Source organism: Rhincodon typus, chromosome 13 (assembly GCF_021869965.1).
Source record: "Rhincodon typus isolate 14 chromosome 13, sRhiTyp1.1, whole genome shotgun sequence".
Classification (NCBI taxonomy): Eukaryota; Metazoa; Chordata; class Chondrichthyes; order Orectolobiformes; family Rhincodontidae; genus Rhincodon; species Rhincodon typus.
Window position 1 is genome coordinate 32,017,270 of NC_063344.1, and position 15,239 is coordinate 32,032,508.

General features: G+C 36.4%; 1 protein-coding gene across 2 annotated transcripts in view; it reads left to right on the forward strand.

Annotated features, from left to right (window-relative positions):
- The window catches only part of cops7a (COP9 constitutive photomorphogenic homolog subunit 7A), a 44,801-nt gene extending 30,430 nt beyond the window's left edge, over positions 1-14,371 (forward strand). The window contains exons 5-9 of one of the 2 annotated variants that reach the window (XR_002258221.2): positions 978-1,180; positions 2,002-2,107; positions 5,035-5,404; positions 10,892-11,078; positions 13,779-14,371. Coding sequence is in view for 1 of the 2 variants with exons in the window: in XM_020512254.2 (XP_020367843.1) it covers positions 978-1,180; positions 2,002-2,107; positions 5,035-5,193 (468 nt within the window). In the remaining variant the exon portion in view is untranslated. Of the gene's footprint in view, positions 1-977; positions 1,181-2,001; positions 2,108-5,034; positions 5,423-10,891; positions 11,079-13,778 lie in introns of those variants that run through there. The other variant, XM_020512254.2, reaches the window with a different exon arrangement.
- Positions 14,372-15,239: the final 868 nt, after the last annotated feature.

Below are 15,239 nucleotides of genomic sequence, written 5' to 3' on the forward strand. Positions count from 1 at the left end.
TTTTGGCTGAATGCACAAAAAAAAACTGCCCTGAATTGGCAATTAATTTTGACCCCAGTGGGTGGTTGATGGCAAAAATGTAAAACTGTCGCTTTGAGACTTAAGCACATTTGTTTTGAAACATTGGATGTTTTAGTTGGAGTGTTAACCTCTAACCATAATGTGCTTGATACATGAACGTTTGATACTTGAGTTGTCTGTCTATAGTGTATTCTGTTCCCTTAGATTAATGTACTTGTAATTTTTATTTAAAATTTTCAATATCCTAAGTAAAGGTCAGGTGCCTTATATAGACTTCTAAACCTTTCATGCTTTTTGTCAACATTCATTTTTCTTACTAAACTGAATTTCTTACCTGACTTCTGCCAGCTTGTACTATTTCTGCTGTTTTCCCATAGTCTGATTGCTTTGAAAATCAATACTAAATCAAAATTATAGGAAAAATCAACTAACCATAAGAAAAAGTTTTTTTGCATGGTAATAAACCTGATGGAGAATAGATGCTCAAATGTTATGTTAAACCCATGGTCAGAGTTTCTCCTATGTTCACAGCTTGATGGTTTGACACCATATTCTATTGAATTGCTAAACTGATAGTGCCATTGTGTGTGTGAGACTTGAGGTTATAATTTTACATTTGAGAATGTCCTTCTAATCTTTTGAAATGCTGTACTGAATATATTATATTGGGTTTTATGTTTGTGTGAGAGCAATAAGTTCATATTAGCTGGATATGTTTTATATTAGTGAAACATTGAAACCAAAAATTTGTTCTATTTGTTGCAATTTTGGTAAGATCTTTCAAGAATATTTTACTAAAAATAATGTATGCCTTCATTACAATTTATGTATTTATATTTTTTTATATTTATATTTGTTTTTGACCGGCTGCATTGAGATATCCATTAATGAGGAATCAAAAGGCTTTTTTTGTCATTACATTGAAGTTGTTGACCTTTTCTTTTGTAACTTGGCAGTGCATTCCATATTCCATGCTCCTGAAAGACCTTGACATAAAAAACCTTAGAGAGTTGGAAGATCTGATTATTGAAGCAATTTATACTGATATAATACAAGGCAAACTTGATCAGCGAAATCAGCTTCTTGAAGTTGACTTTTGCATTGGCCGAGATCTCCAAAAGCAAGACATCAGCAGTATTGTTAAAACTCTCCAAGAATGGTAATTGTATTTTTGTTTTATGATGTGGAATTTTTCTTTACAGTAATAATGTATAATGAAAATTTGTATGGGACAATTCCAAAAAAGTCCTTAGAGACTCAGCGTATTGGTGGGAAACTTATTTGATTTCTTATAATTACTACTTTTTCATCACAAACAGGTATGAATAGAACTATTTGGCCTTAAGATGATCTGATCCTACTAAAATGAATTGTCAGTTACGCAGGACTAATTTTATGTCCTTTTTGCTACTTGGGATCATCTGTACAATACGACTTTTACTTTTTTTTACTATAACTAATTGATGTTAATTGTAGTGAAAGAGCAATGTATTGATTTTTTTTTTCTTTGAAACACAATTTTTCAAAAACATCAGTTTTAAAATAGATTCATGAAGTACACGTTCATCACTTGTATTGTCTTTAATCATTGGCAAATGCCATGCACTCTTAAACAGAAATGAGCTAATTTAATGTATTCTTAACGAAGGTGACAGATACCGGAACTAAAATGTCTGAAAAGTAAGGATGTTCCAAAAAATATAACCATATTGGCATTTTGAGTTTTTGATGTGCACTCAATTGTGTCCAAGATCTATGATGAACTGTAATGGAAAAATAATCTGTCAACAAATGTATGTTTTGTTAATTGTGCAAGTTCTTTAAACCTGCAAGTTACAACTTTTCTGAAATGTAACTATACTGTAATTGCATTGTTTTTCTAGTTTATGGAAATGCGTTCATGAATTAACTTAAGCGTCCTTTTAGAAAGTGTTCATATGCAAAATGTTCTATTCTAATAATTGTCCTGTTTCTTGACAGGTGCGATTGTTGTCAAGCAGTTCTGCTGGGCATTGAGCAGCAAGTCCTCCGCGTAAATCAATATAAAGAAGGCCACACAAAAACACAACAGCAGGTAGAAACTGAGGTGAGTTAAGAGGATAAAAATAAGATGATCGACCCATCAATCCTGCATCCATTGATTATGTATAATTTTAGTCTGGGAATTTGATATTGAATCCATAAACTGTAAGGTTACTAAAAACGCTTTACAACATGAAAATACCTTCCAACAAACAAGGAATTTGTAAAGCATTGTTTAAATTTTTTAAATCTAGCCCTGTATCGCCCACCCAACTAATAAGTGGTTTTGTTTATTCCACCTAACTTTTGCAGCACTGCTTTTCAACTATTTAGGGATCACTCACAGTAACAGTGGATAACACCACGGAGTTGAACTTTCCTGCTCCGTAGACAAGGGTACTTAACCTGGCATTATTGGGATATATTGCTTGTCAATGAATTGAGTTGCCTTTTGACAACGAACTGCACTTTTGTCACCAGGTTAGACATCACCTTCACTGAAAATGATATTATCCAGGCAGGCATGGTGTGTAATTAACCTCCTCCTCCACTAAACCCTCTGTAAAAACTCTATGAACTAGTGAGAGGCCCAAATAATGCTGCATACTACCAAGAAGTCTCCTCCACAGACTAAATGGCAGATTAATCATTTATCCAACTTGGTAAATAAGGAGAGTATCACTTGACTTTGCAGATTCCTATTCGTTCAGCAAACGAATCTGTCCCTATCAACAATTATTGTATTCCTCTTTCCCATGTGCTCATCTAATGTACAGTTGAATACATCTACCTAACTTCTTGATTCTAACTACTTTTCCTGGGAAAATAAATTTCTCCTGAAGTTCTCAATGAAAATTATTAATGACTATCCTCTATTTTTTGGCTCCTCATTCTTGTCTCCTCTGCAGATTGCATCTCTTTTGGTCACTCTGACAATTCTTTTGATAATTTTGAAGAGCTCTCAGGTTACCCCTAAGTCAGCTTCTTGACCTTAAAAAAAAAAACCCAGCCCTGTTTAGTCTTTGTGACATCATCATTGTTTATAAATTGAATGTTTGTCCTGAGGTTACCTCAAAGTATTCTTGAAAGTATGCAATAAATCCCTTGCTATCAGCTAATACATCTGCTTCCTGCTCCACTCTTTACATTTTTCATTACTCCTTCTCAGTTCCTCCTGATTTCTTTGCCAAATCCCATTATCACTTCCTTTATGTAGACTTTTTCTCTTGCCCCTGTTGGCTGCTTTGTACCACTATTCTCTCCTACAGGTGATAGGAACCAGAGAGAACAGGAGATGGTGGCGGAACGGATTGCGGGGAGTGATATGAAGTCGAGGGAGGGCAGTGAGTTGTAGGAAGTCAAGTGAACAAATGGTGTAGGAAGTGATGGAACAGATGGAGGAATTTGGGAGGGAGCAGTGGTTGGAGCAGATGCACAATAATAGCGTCAGTGACAGGAGAAACTGAGCATCCAACAGTAGACAGAAAAATTGAAGTTTCTCTTCCTGTTAAGTGGCAAGTGTTTTGTGATTATTTGAACTTTACATGTTACAAAGACTGATCAGCCATTTTTTAATTTTGCTGAATATGGGATCTTGCTACGTTCTGAAGTCTTACAATGTAACAGTGGGTTAACTTAATTTGCTCTAAAGTACACTGAAATGTCTTAACATCACGGACAGTGCTGTATATATGTCTTTCTTTTTGGAAGTGAATGTATTTCAAAAGTAATCCATTAGTGGTGGTGTCAGACTGAAAGACCCTCCAAGTACAATGCAGCTCAATGTATGTGTTTATCCCCCACACCCCACCTACCAACTCTTGAATCTTATTAAAGTAGTTACTGTATTTTAAGTAAAATGGTTCCTTTTTTTTGTTGTAAATTCTCATGTTTGGATTACATGACATTTAATGAATGCCCCCTGTGGTGGGGTGTTAGGTTGTGCGAGATTTACTTTTCAATTCATTAACAAGATGAGAGTTAAACCAGCATTTGTTGCCCATCTGTGTAATTATTAACATGCAGTTATACAACTAGCGGTCAACTGTATTGATGTGGTTCTAGAATCATATGTAGGCCAGACCAGGAAAGGATGGCAGATTTTCTTGCCTAAAGGGCATTTCTGAACGAGATTTTTTTTTTATTTTTAGCAATTGCTATTAGGCTAGCTTTTAATTCCCAGATGTTTTTAAAAATTGAATTCAGATTTTGTCATCTACCATGGGGCAATACAAATCCGTTTCCCCAGAGCATTTAACCTGGGCTCTGGATTACTAGCCTAGTGACATTACCTCTCCATTACTGCCTTTCCACATGGTGAGAACTATATTTTTCTAATTCAATATTGAATTCCCTGCCTTAAAATGGGTCCTAAGGATTATAGGGCCTTGGAGCATCACTGAGATCAGGAAAATGGCACTGTAAATGCAAATCTTCCTTTTTTCACTTTTTTATACTTTCAAATTTATTGTTCTGTGCCAGTTGGGTTCTCAAACCTAACACGTTTGATGCCCATAACCCAGCAATATAAAGAATAGTAGTTGCTGCGTAGGCAAAAGTAATCTGATATACAGGCTGTGTGTTTTTAAAAAAAAAACCCAAAGTTTTCAAGTCAATTTTTTATTCCACAAAAATCCCAAATAATTTCGTCTTATAAGTGACCAGTAATTGCACTTTTTTTTTCCCAATGTAATTGCTTCATTGTGGTAATATCTTCAGTTATAATTGCTGTTAGACATTTAAAATATAGCTGAACAGCAAAGGGGAAGATAGTAGGGATTTGAACATGACAGTTACTAAGAGATGGGACAAGTACGTAACAGTCTGATACACTTCAACATTACAAGCATGCATGAATAGTTATGTAGCTGGCATGGCAGACTCATTGGATTTAATAAATGACATTTAAAGGTCAGTGCTGTGTATCATGATTCTATGTTCTACAACAAGAATTACATGAATATTGATGGCTGAGATTTTTTGCTTTTTAAGGTGGCGAACATAAAGAAGACGTTGAAGGCAACAGCATCTACCTCAACACAAGATCCTGATCAGCATCCGATGGATCGTGACACTCCACAGCTTGTTGAACAGCGTCCATCCACAAAGAAATTGTCAAAATCTAAAAGTTTATCATCCAGCCGTCATTAGAAGAATAAGTTGGCAGAATTATTCCAATGCTTATCGGGAAGCTGGAACTGAGAAGAAATGGGAATATAATGAACTGAGCAACGGTTCTCCTAAATGGCACGTGAAAAGAAATTTGAACAACTTTTTTTGTGCAAATGAAATTTTTTTTTGTAATACACAGATTTTATAATAATAGAAAGCTAACTACTGAATCATCCTTTCCCATTAAAAGGTACTGGTTGCAAACTGACTTCTGAAGTAATAAAGGATTTTTATATTGCATATGTTCATATTTGTTCACTATTCCCTACAGTGGCTGATTATAAATCTGTTGGTGCAGAATAACTTTTGTGGTAGAATGAAGTCACTTTAAAAGTAACTATAGTTAGTGTTTTGATTAGCATTCTTTAGAATAAGGTAATAACGTGTTGCACGTAACTCGTACAAATTCTTTGCTCCATAAATCAGGTGTTCAATAATCTCAAAATGAGGCCTTCCAAAGAGCCAATGGATTTGAAATATAGTTGCTCAAGAACATCATACAAAGAGATGAAAACTGTACTTGGTCCTTAGATGCAATTAATGGTTTATTACGCATCAGTTTTAAAAGAAAAAAGGAACAACGTGGACTTTTTTTTGAAAATTCCATTTCAAAACAAAGGTTGATCAACACAAAATTGGAGTAATGACATTGCATGGAATTGTGTTTAAGAATCTAAGGATGTACTAGTTGCATAATTTTATGAATGGGCAATCTGTTAGTTGTACTCAAATATGACTACATTTATCCAATGAAAAACAAAAGCACATCTCTAAATCTGGTGCATTGTTTGAGACAGCAGTCTAGAAATTAATTTCTAAAGCACCATATCTGGCAGCATTACAAAGCATTTATGCCACTTGCTAGTTGACTATTCAATCATCTGTTGTGTCTTTTGAGCTGTTTAGGATATGAGGGCAGTAGAAGGAGGGAATGGTTATGTTCCCTTTGAGTGCTAAAATAGCTTATACTAGTACTATCCTGACAAACCATTTACTGTGACACTGGATTCAAATCCTCACTTATGGAAGTCCAATGTTCAAATGTACATGATACGCCATAGATCAAGGTGCAGTTATAAGACAGAACCTGAACCCGTACAGCTGAAAGGCTGCTACACATTGCATGTGGTTTTTAGTAATGGTTACTGGTGCAAAGTTCTGTGTTGGTTTCCTGAGGTCTTCAAAGCCACTTCAGAATAGCTTCCATTAGCACCAGGGTATGGGATAATAAAATCGGAGAAACCAATTTTTACAAGGAGAGCAGCAAGTGAATAGAGAGATGCAGGGTGCAGCAGTCCAGTGTTACTTTAAAATTGCATTTAGTAGCTCTTTCCATGACTTAGATGTCTCAAAACACTTTACAGCGAATGAAATGAAGTGTCGCCACTGTTGTAAAATCTCAAATCCAACTAATTTCTGCTCAACAAACTCCTACAAACAGTGATGGCCAAATAAACTTTCTTGTTATGTTGATTTGAATGAGAAAGATTGGTCAAGGCTAATAGCTGTGTTTCCTACATGATGACAGCAATAACTGCAAAATACTATATTGGCTTTTAAACTCTAAATTGTCCAGAGGTTTGAAAAACAGTATGTCAAAAGAAGTTATTCTTCTATTTGCATCCACTTTAAAGCATGTAATCCTAAAAAAGCACTATATGGTATCTACGTTGCAAGGACTGCAGCAATTCAAGAAGACAACAGGTAGTGGGTTTTGTTTTGTTCATCTGTGGGATGTGGACATCGCTGGCTGGGCAGCATTTCTTGCCCATCCCTAGTTGCCTTTGAGAAGGTGGTGGTGAGCTGCCTTCTTGAACTGCTGCAGACCACCTGCTGTGGGTTGAACTACAATGTCATCAGGGAGTAAATTCCAGGATTTTTGACTCCGCGACAGCAAAGGAATGGCAATATATTTCCAAGTCAGGATAGTGAGTGGCTTGGAGGGGAACTTGAAGGTGGTGGTGTTCCCATATATCTGATACTCTTCTTCTAGATGGAAGTGGACATGGGTTTGGAAGGTGCTGTCTGAAGATCTTTGGTAAATTTCCGAAGTGCATCTTTTAGTACACGCTACTGATGGAGGGACTGGATGCCTGAGGATGTAGTGCCAATTAAGTAGGCTGCATTGTCTCCTGGATGGTGTCAAGCTTCTTGTGTAGTTGGGGCTGCACTCATCCAGGCAAGTGGGACATATTCCAGTCACACTCCTGACTTGTGTCTTGCACATGGTGGACAGGCTTTGAGAAGTCAGGAGGTGATTTATCCGCTGCAGTATTCCTAGCTTTTGACCAGCTCCTGCAGCTACTGTGTTTGTGGTGAGCCCAGTTGAGTTTCTGGTTGATGATTACCCCCAGGAAGTTGATAGTGGAGCATTCAGTGATGCTAACACTAGAATGCCAAGGGGTAGTGATTGGATTGGCTCTATTGGTGATGGTCATAGCCTGGCATTTGTGTAACATGAATATTACTTGTCAGTTGTCAGCCCAAGCCTGGATATTGTCCAGGTCTTGTTGCATTTTAAAAATGGACTGCTTGGGAAAGGAAGTATTTTCAAATCTATTTTGTATCAATGTTAAAGTTGAAGATTGTTTACAATAATATTCCTCCATGTAGCAAGGTATACATCAGAACAAAATAAGCAATTGACAGTGCAATTATTGAAAAACTCTAAGGCAACCAAAAACTGCTGAATGTAATACGTTTGTAATCTTCATAAAATGTGAGAGACTAGGGATTGTTAACCAAAGTAGCTTAACTTTTTCATTGTGAAATTGAGGTAGTTTGTTACTAAGAGATTTTTCTTTTAATTGGTGCATAAGGGTCCAATTATGTGAGAATTATTCAAGAAAATTCAGTGGATTCAACCAGATGAATCATGACCTCTACCACCTGGAACAAGAAGGGCAGCAGATGCACGAGAACACCAGCTGCAAGTTCCCAAACCCCCACCCCCAACAAAGTCTTACACCATCCTAACTTGTTCCTTCGTTATTGCACAATCGTTATCCTGGAATTCCCTCCCTAACAGCATTATGGTGTCTCTACACCCCTAACGACTTGGAGCAGTTTAACACTGCCACTCCAGGGCAGTTATGGATGGGAATTAAATATTCATCACGCCAGTGATGCCCAATCCCAGGAATGCAGGAAACTTATTTTTTTCTTTATATGAGGAATTGGGTGCAGCTTAATTCAGAAAGACGTGATATACAGTAGTTACATTTTGGAAAAAATACCCACTCTTGTGAAATAAAATGTCACTAAATGATTCTTAGACATAATTTTGCTACTCTCAAGGCTTCTATGGTTTTGTTTCCATGGACAGATCTTCCCTTTATGCCTTTAAAAATAGAGTTTAAACCTTTGTTTGATATCATAAATGGCTAGATATTATTTTCTGGTGCAATTCAATATTAAATGACTCCAGTGGTGCAGAATGTTTTCAAAAATTGTGATCCCCAAAGGGTCACCAGGTGACTTAGTTTTTTGTTGTAAAGAAGCTTACCATATCAAGTGCATCAAAAGTTCTAACAAAATTTCTGCAGAATGCCTTTTGTAGCAATGGCATTTTATACAGACTAATATGACTAGCTATATATAGTGAACATAGTAAATCTTCCCACTTATGGGTTGAGCCAGGAATTGGTGATGGATGACTGTTAGTTTGGAAGTAATATTGTTACAATAAACTGGTAGTAATGCTAATTCCAATTGTTCGGAAGGAATTGGATTGATTGCTTGTACAACAGAAAGTTAACGAAATAAGGGTTTGGAATACAGAATGTTTAGGAACAGAGTGGTCAAATTAGATTCTTAAAACAGGTCTCCAAAACCGAGCAAACTGCTTATATTTAGTTTGTCAGTTTTAAACAAAATACTCATGGAATAGGTTCATCAGTGGCAAAACCAGTATTTGCTGCCCATCCCTTGCTGAAGGTGATGGTCAGCAGCCTCCTTAAATCACTGCAGTCTTTGCAGGGACGTTAGAGTTGGTTCCAGTATTTTAATTCATATTTATTTTCTAAATGTTCACTTTTTTTTTGTGGAAACAATTTAGGCTGCTGTGGAGTAAGTGGGCTTTTGAACCATTTCTGGTAATAACAACATAATTATAGTAAGAGCAAATTACTGCAGATGCTGGAATATGTACTGACAACACATTCATGCCAGAAGTCCCAGCAGGTCAGGCAGCATCCGTGGAATGAGAGAAAAAACTAACGTTTCAAGTCTAGATTACTCCTCATCAGAGGTCTGAAGAGTCATCCAGACCAAACATTAGCTTGCTGTCCAACGAACCTGCCTGACCCACTGTGATTTTCAGCATTTTTTTTTGTTTTCAATAATTATGGTAACATTAAGTTATTCAAAATATTCCGTGTTAAAATACTAAAGATTCTGGAAATCTGAGAATGAGCCTCAGGTCATGAAATGCCAACTGGATGATTTGTTTCTCAACAGCCATTGCCTGCCCTATGGAGTATTAATAGTTTCTTTTTTTCCCAAAAATAACCGCAAGATAGTTTCAAAAATTAATGAAATGAATTAATTTTGAGCCACTAGAGGGAAGCAAACATCATGTTTTCACTGTTCTTCATTCTAGTTAGATTAAGTTTCTTGAGATAATGCAAAGGATTTGGCATAATTTTCATTTTAATTTCATGTAGATATATCTTTTATTGACTCCATCTGATCGTACTTTTTTTAATTTTGTGATATGTGATTTCTATTACTACCTAAACCTTTTCTAGATGCAACTTTTTGTTTCTTTGTTTGTTCCATTTATTATGCTCTTTTTAGCTTTGGAACCATTAACCTTCTTGTTATTTAATTTCTTCTACCTTCACACCTATAAAAGAGCTGCCTTTTGTTCTTTCCTTGCATACCATTTCCCTACCTGTGCAATTGCTTTTTTAAAAAAGAGAATTTTTCACCAATTCTTATGAGAGGCTGCTAATGTGAAATATTAACTTTATTCTTCTCACAGATGCTCCCCTAACAGCTGAATATTTTCAAAATATGTACTGTTTATTTTAACAATTTGTGGAATTTTGTCCTGATGAGGACTTTATTGCACAAATATAAGGTTAGTTTTTGTAAAGGAGTCAATTCTAATTTTCTTGGGTGGTAATAAATACTGTTCTGTGAGAGCTGGAGCCCCTTGACCGAAAACAGCATGAATAGAGACTGCAAAACAAAGGAAGACAAAAGCAGAGGAGCCAGAGAATGAAGTTGATCAGACCACCTATACAGATTGTAATGCCAAGAGGGCAGAGAGTTTTGTTTTCAAACAAGTATTTTTAAATTGAATAGTGGTGGATTTTAAAATGGATGGTATCAACCATAGAATGAGCAAGTTGGCTACTTCTAAAATTTTCATCAGTTACCAAGGCAAAAGCTAACCTATTGTTTTCAAGAAACACACTTCCCTGTTTGAATATTTTAAACAAAACAATACAACAAAATATAGATGAGATGGCTGCTTCAGCTGATTATGAACAATGGAAACCAATGAAACATGAGGGACTTGGTGCTAAAGACTCCATAGTTATCTGTTTAAAAAAAACAACATCCGTCCTGCCCAGGACATCAAACCCCATCTCATTAACTGAGGGACTAAGCTAGAATTACCTTGGTTTGAATTGCCTTTCATTGTAATTTTTTCTTATTTCATTCTCAGTAATGCCAAGAGAGCAAGCTGCTCCAATCTTAGATAGCACTTGTCTCTAATTGTACTCCCTCAAAGGAATCTTTCATTTCACCTGCAAAATGAACCCATTCTTCGGTCACAGCTGCTGCACCTTTGCCCACAATTCAACCATGTCAGAGTTCCTGCAAAGAGACTTCTTTGCATAACCAACTCCAAGGTATGTTGTTTTCTTGCATTCTTTATATTCACTGGCCAATATCTTTGACCTTAAGTAATTTGTTTTTGTAACATCTCTCCTTCATTGTGTGTGTTGAGAGAGTGTGACGTGTTGTAAACACATCCAGTTTTTGAATGCACTTCTTTGTTTTATCCATAAAATATGCTGAGTTTAATTTTCAAATTGAACTCTACAAACAGGATTTGGGGGAGCAGACCACTTCCTTAAAAGGAAAAAGAAAGTAAAAGATTTTATTTTTTTAAAAAAAATTCCTGTTACGTACAGGAGAGGAAAGCTGTAAAATAATTCCATTCACCTCCCCTTGTCCGTGACAACCCCTCGATCTTTAAAAAAGGCAGGCAGGACCCAGATATTTTATTTCTATTCCTAGCAGATTCAATATTTATCAGCAAAGGAAGGGGACCAGGAGATGAATCAAGTGGGGAAACACCAAACTTGGTAGGACTATTTGGACTCCTTGCTGAATTCAACCAGTACCACATTTTGCTAGAATAAAAACCGTATCCTGCAATGTGTGAATCAAGAATTTTAAGTAAGCATAAACACATGAAGCTTAAAGAAGGTCTGTAGAACTGTCAAGCTGTGAATTTATTTAAATAACCTGGTCTTTAAACTTTGAAAACAAATAGCCTGCCTGCCTCTGAGTTGAAACAAAAATGGTTCTAGCAGTTTCAGTAGCTGTTGGTTGGTATAAACCCTAGTGCTACTATTTCAACATAATCTCTGCTTCACTGCTTTCTACAATTTATCATTATTACAATAGTCAGACTAAAAATTCAAAGTTTGCTCAAATGCATTAAGTAAAACTATCTTAATTGGCCTTGAATAATAATTATTTGTTTCGTAAGGAATCAAGTGCTTGAGGGAATCTATATCTATTGAATGGGTTTTCATTACCTTTTTTATCTAAATATCTATCCAAGGCTACATTTAAAAATATTTTATTTCTAGCATGTTTCCTGTGGTCTGGCAATTGTGGTACTAGATGAGTTGACATAGGGGACATTTTGGGAAAAGATGATATATATGTAATAAAAACCGAAAGAACTGCAGATGCTATAAATCGGGAACAAAAACAAAGTTGCTGGAAAAGCTCAGCAGGTCTGGCAGCATCTGTGGTATACATGCGTCTGAGTTGGTATGGGGTTTTAAGGGAACAGCTGAGAATCAGGAGTTGGGACAATTGGCATAGGGACTGTTAAAAAGCAATGGATTGGCATGTATGGGCACGAGTATAGGATGAGGATTCGGGGATGTGTGGAATGAGGCTTAAATGATTTAATGTATAAGAAAAAATCAGGCAGAAACTTTTTTAACCAACTGACCTCAGGTAATCACCCCTTTCCCCCCCCCCCCCCCAAAGCCGTGATTCCTCTGATCTGTATCCTGACCTAATGGACTTAATTCCTTTTCTCCCCTCCCACCCCCAATCTTGGAACAGAGATCCTACCGTGTAATGCACTTTTTCGTAAGCTGGGTTTTGTAAGAGATGCATGCAGCTGGCTTCTTGTTGTAAGGGGAAATTTGCTAGATGTTTACATTAAGCATTTCTTGCTGGAAAAACAAATCACGCTTTGTTAAAAACATTTGTCTTGCATTCCTCAGGACAATTTGCAAGAAATACCAAAAATAAGGGAATATAACATTTATACTGTGAGAGGACAGTGTTTCTTGGTTGGCCAGAATACTCTGTTTGGAAGACACATTGCCATAGAGAACACACCAGTTAATAATGACTGGCAGGTAACTGCCAAACTTCTAACAAATTTTAAATAAGTCAGGTTGATGCTGATTGACCAAGGAATTGCCCTGAGAAACGAACCAGAAAATGACTGCCCCCCTCTTAAAACACCTTCTTGAGGTGTATCCCAATTTCATTCTTGTGACTTTTTTTTTAAATAACTGACCACCCTATGAACAATGTAAAGTATTCACTATCAAAAATACTTCGTTCTCTATTATTTATCTCTTCAACTCTGCAAAGGAGGTTGAGAGCAAAATGTACTTTGTTCTTCAGAAGGAAACTGTCTAATTCTGGATAATATAAGTATGTTCTGTAAATTGGTCTTCTATATGTCTCAAAGAATATTTTGATATTTCTTTAATCTTAGTTTGTTTCCCTATGTAGCATCAGATCAGTAAGTTACAACTTTGTTTCTCAGTGAAGGAATTTTGTCAGATAATACAGTGACACTAGCTCCTGTATCAAGCTTGAATTGAATTGCATGTCCATTGACCTTTTAAGTGCTCTGTCATATCTGGTTCATATGAGTTGTCTGTTTCCCTTGGGAATGGCTGTGGTATTTCTTTTAATGGAAGTATATCATCTGAAGATACATGTTCTAATGAAAGTCTATCTTGGGAGTCACTTTGTTCTTTTGGCGTTTGGTTGAAAGTTTGACTTATTTGTGGACATTATTGTGTCTGTTGTGTAAGGATTGTTTCTGGTTTTCACATTTTGTGAAAATATCAATTATCTTACAAAAATGATATTTTTATTATAGAGCTGAACATCACTTTTTTGATTGTATTTTTCTTTGCTCCACATCTTGGACAAAAGCTCCTGACATCCAAAGATTTGAATACTCTGCATTAATTTGTCATGTCGTTGTTTTGTACTTTATGAAGTTGATAGGTTTCAATAGTCTTTTGGGATAAATTTATTTTTCTGTTCTCCAGATTTTCTGTGGAGTTCCAGATTTCGGCTTCTACCACAGTCTGGATTGCCTTTTCCAGAGCGAGAAGTTTGATTGTGAAAGATTTGAAAGAAATTAATCAAACTCTGACAATACTGTCACTAATTAGTCCTGTTGTAAAGCTCCATTTTCACAAGATTCAGATAATGTATAAAGATCATTGATGAAGTTATCAGCAGGTACTTGGAGAAACTGTATACCTTGAGTGAATCTTATTCTTTCCATAACACAACTTGGTCTTAAACTAAAATAGTTATTTGATATTTTTAAGATAGTATCAAAGGTATCAGTATTTTCTGTAGTATTTTGTCTGTTAATTACATGGTCTGCGCATAGTACCATAGAACAAAGCAGTGGTTTAACATTTTCTGCTTCTAAATTTGTGTAGACTTAAAATGATTCTGTGTCTCATGAATTGTTTGTTCCATGTTGATCAATATAATTCTCTGTCTGTATCTGTAAACTTGAATTTGCTTGGACATATAAGAATTTTCTCTTTCTTTTTTTTTGTTTTAAATTAAATTGCTCCCTTTAAATTTTTAAAATTTTTTAACATTAATTAAAATCTTTATTTTTTCTTTCAGTTTGTTTTGTGATGCATTTTGGAAAGGCAAATCAGGGCAGCACTTGTACACTTAACGGTACGGTCTTGGGGTGTGTTGCTGAACAAAGAGACCTTTTTGAGTGCAGGTATATGTTCCTTGAAAGTGGAGTCACAGGTACATAGATAGTGAAGAAGGTATTTGGTATGCTTGCCTTTATTGGTCAGTGCATGGCGTATCGGAGTTGGGGGCTCATGTTGTGCTGTACAGGCATTGGTTCAGCCACTTTGAGTATTGCGAGCAAATCTGGTCTCCCTGCTATAGGAAGGATGTTGTGAAACTATTTATGAGGACGTTGCCAGGTTTGGAGGGTTTGAGCTGTAGGGAGAGGGTGAATAGGCTGATGCTATTTTCCCTGGAGAGTCGGAGGCTGAGGGGTGACCATACAGAGATGGACGAGAGGCATGGATAGAGTAAATAGGCAAGGTCTTTCCCTAGGGTCGGGGAGTTCAAAACTAGAGGGCATAGGTTTAAAATGAGAGGGGAATGATTTAAAAGAGACCTAAGGGGCAACTTCTTCATGCAGAGGGTGGTGCGTGCGTGGAATGAGCTGCCAGAGGAAGTGGTGAAGGTTGGTGCAAATACAACATTTAAAAGCATCAGGATAGGAATATAAATAAGAAGGGTTATGGGCCAAACGCTGGCAAATGTGACTAGATTTATAAAGGATATCTGGTTGGCATGGACGAGTTGGACTGAAGGGTCTGTTTCCATGCTGTATATCTCTCGGACTCTATGATTCTAAAGTTCTGAGCAATGAAGGTAAGCATGCTAAATACCACCTTAACCACCCTGTGATGCAAACTTCAAAGAATTATGTACCTGCACCTTTAGGTCTCTCC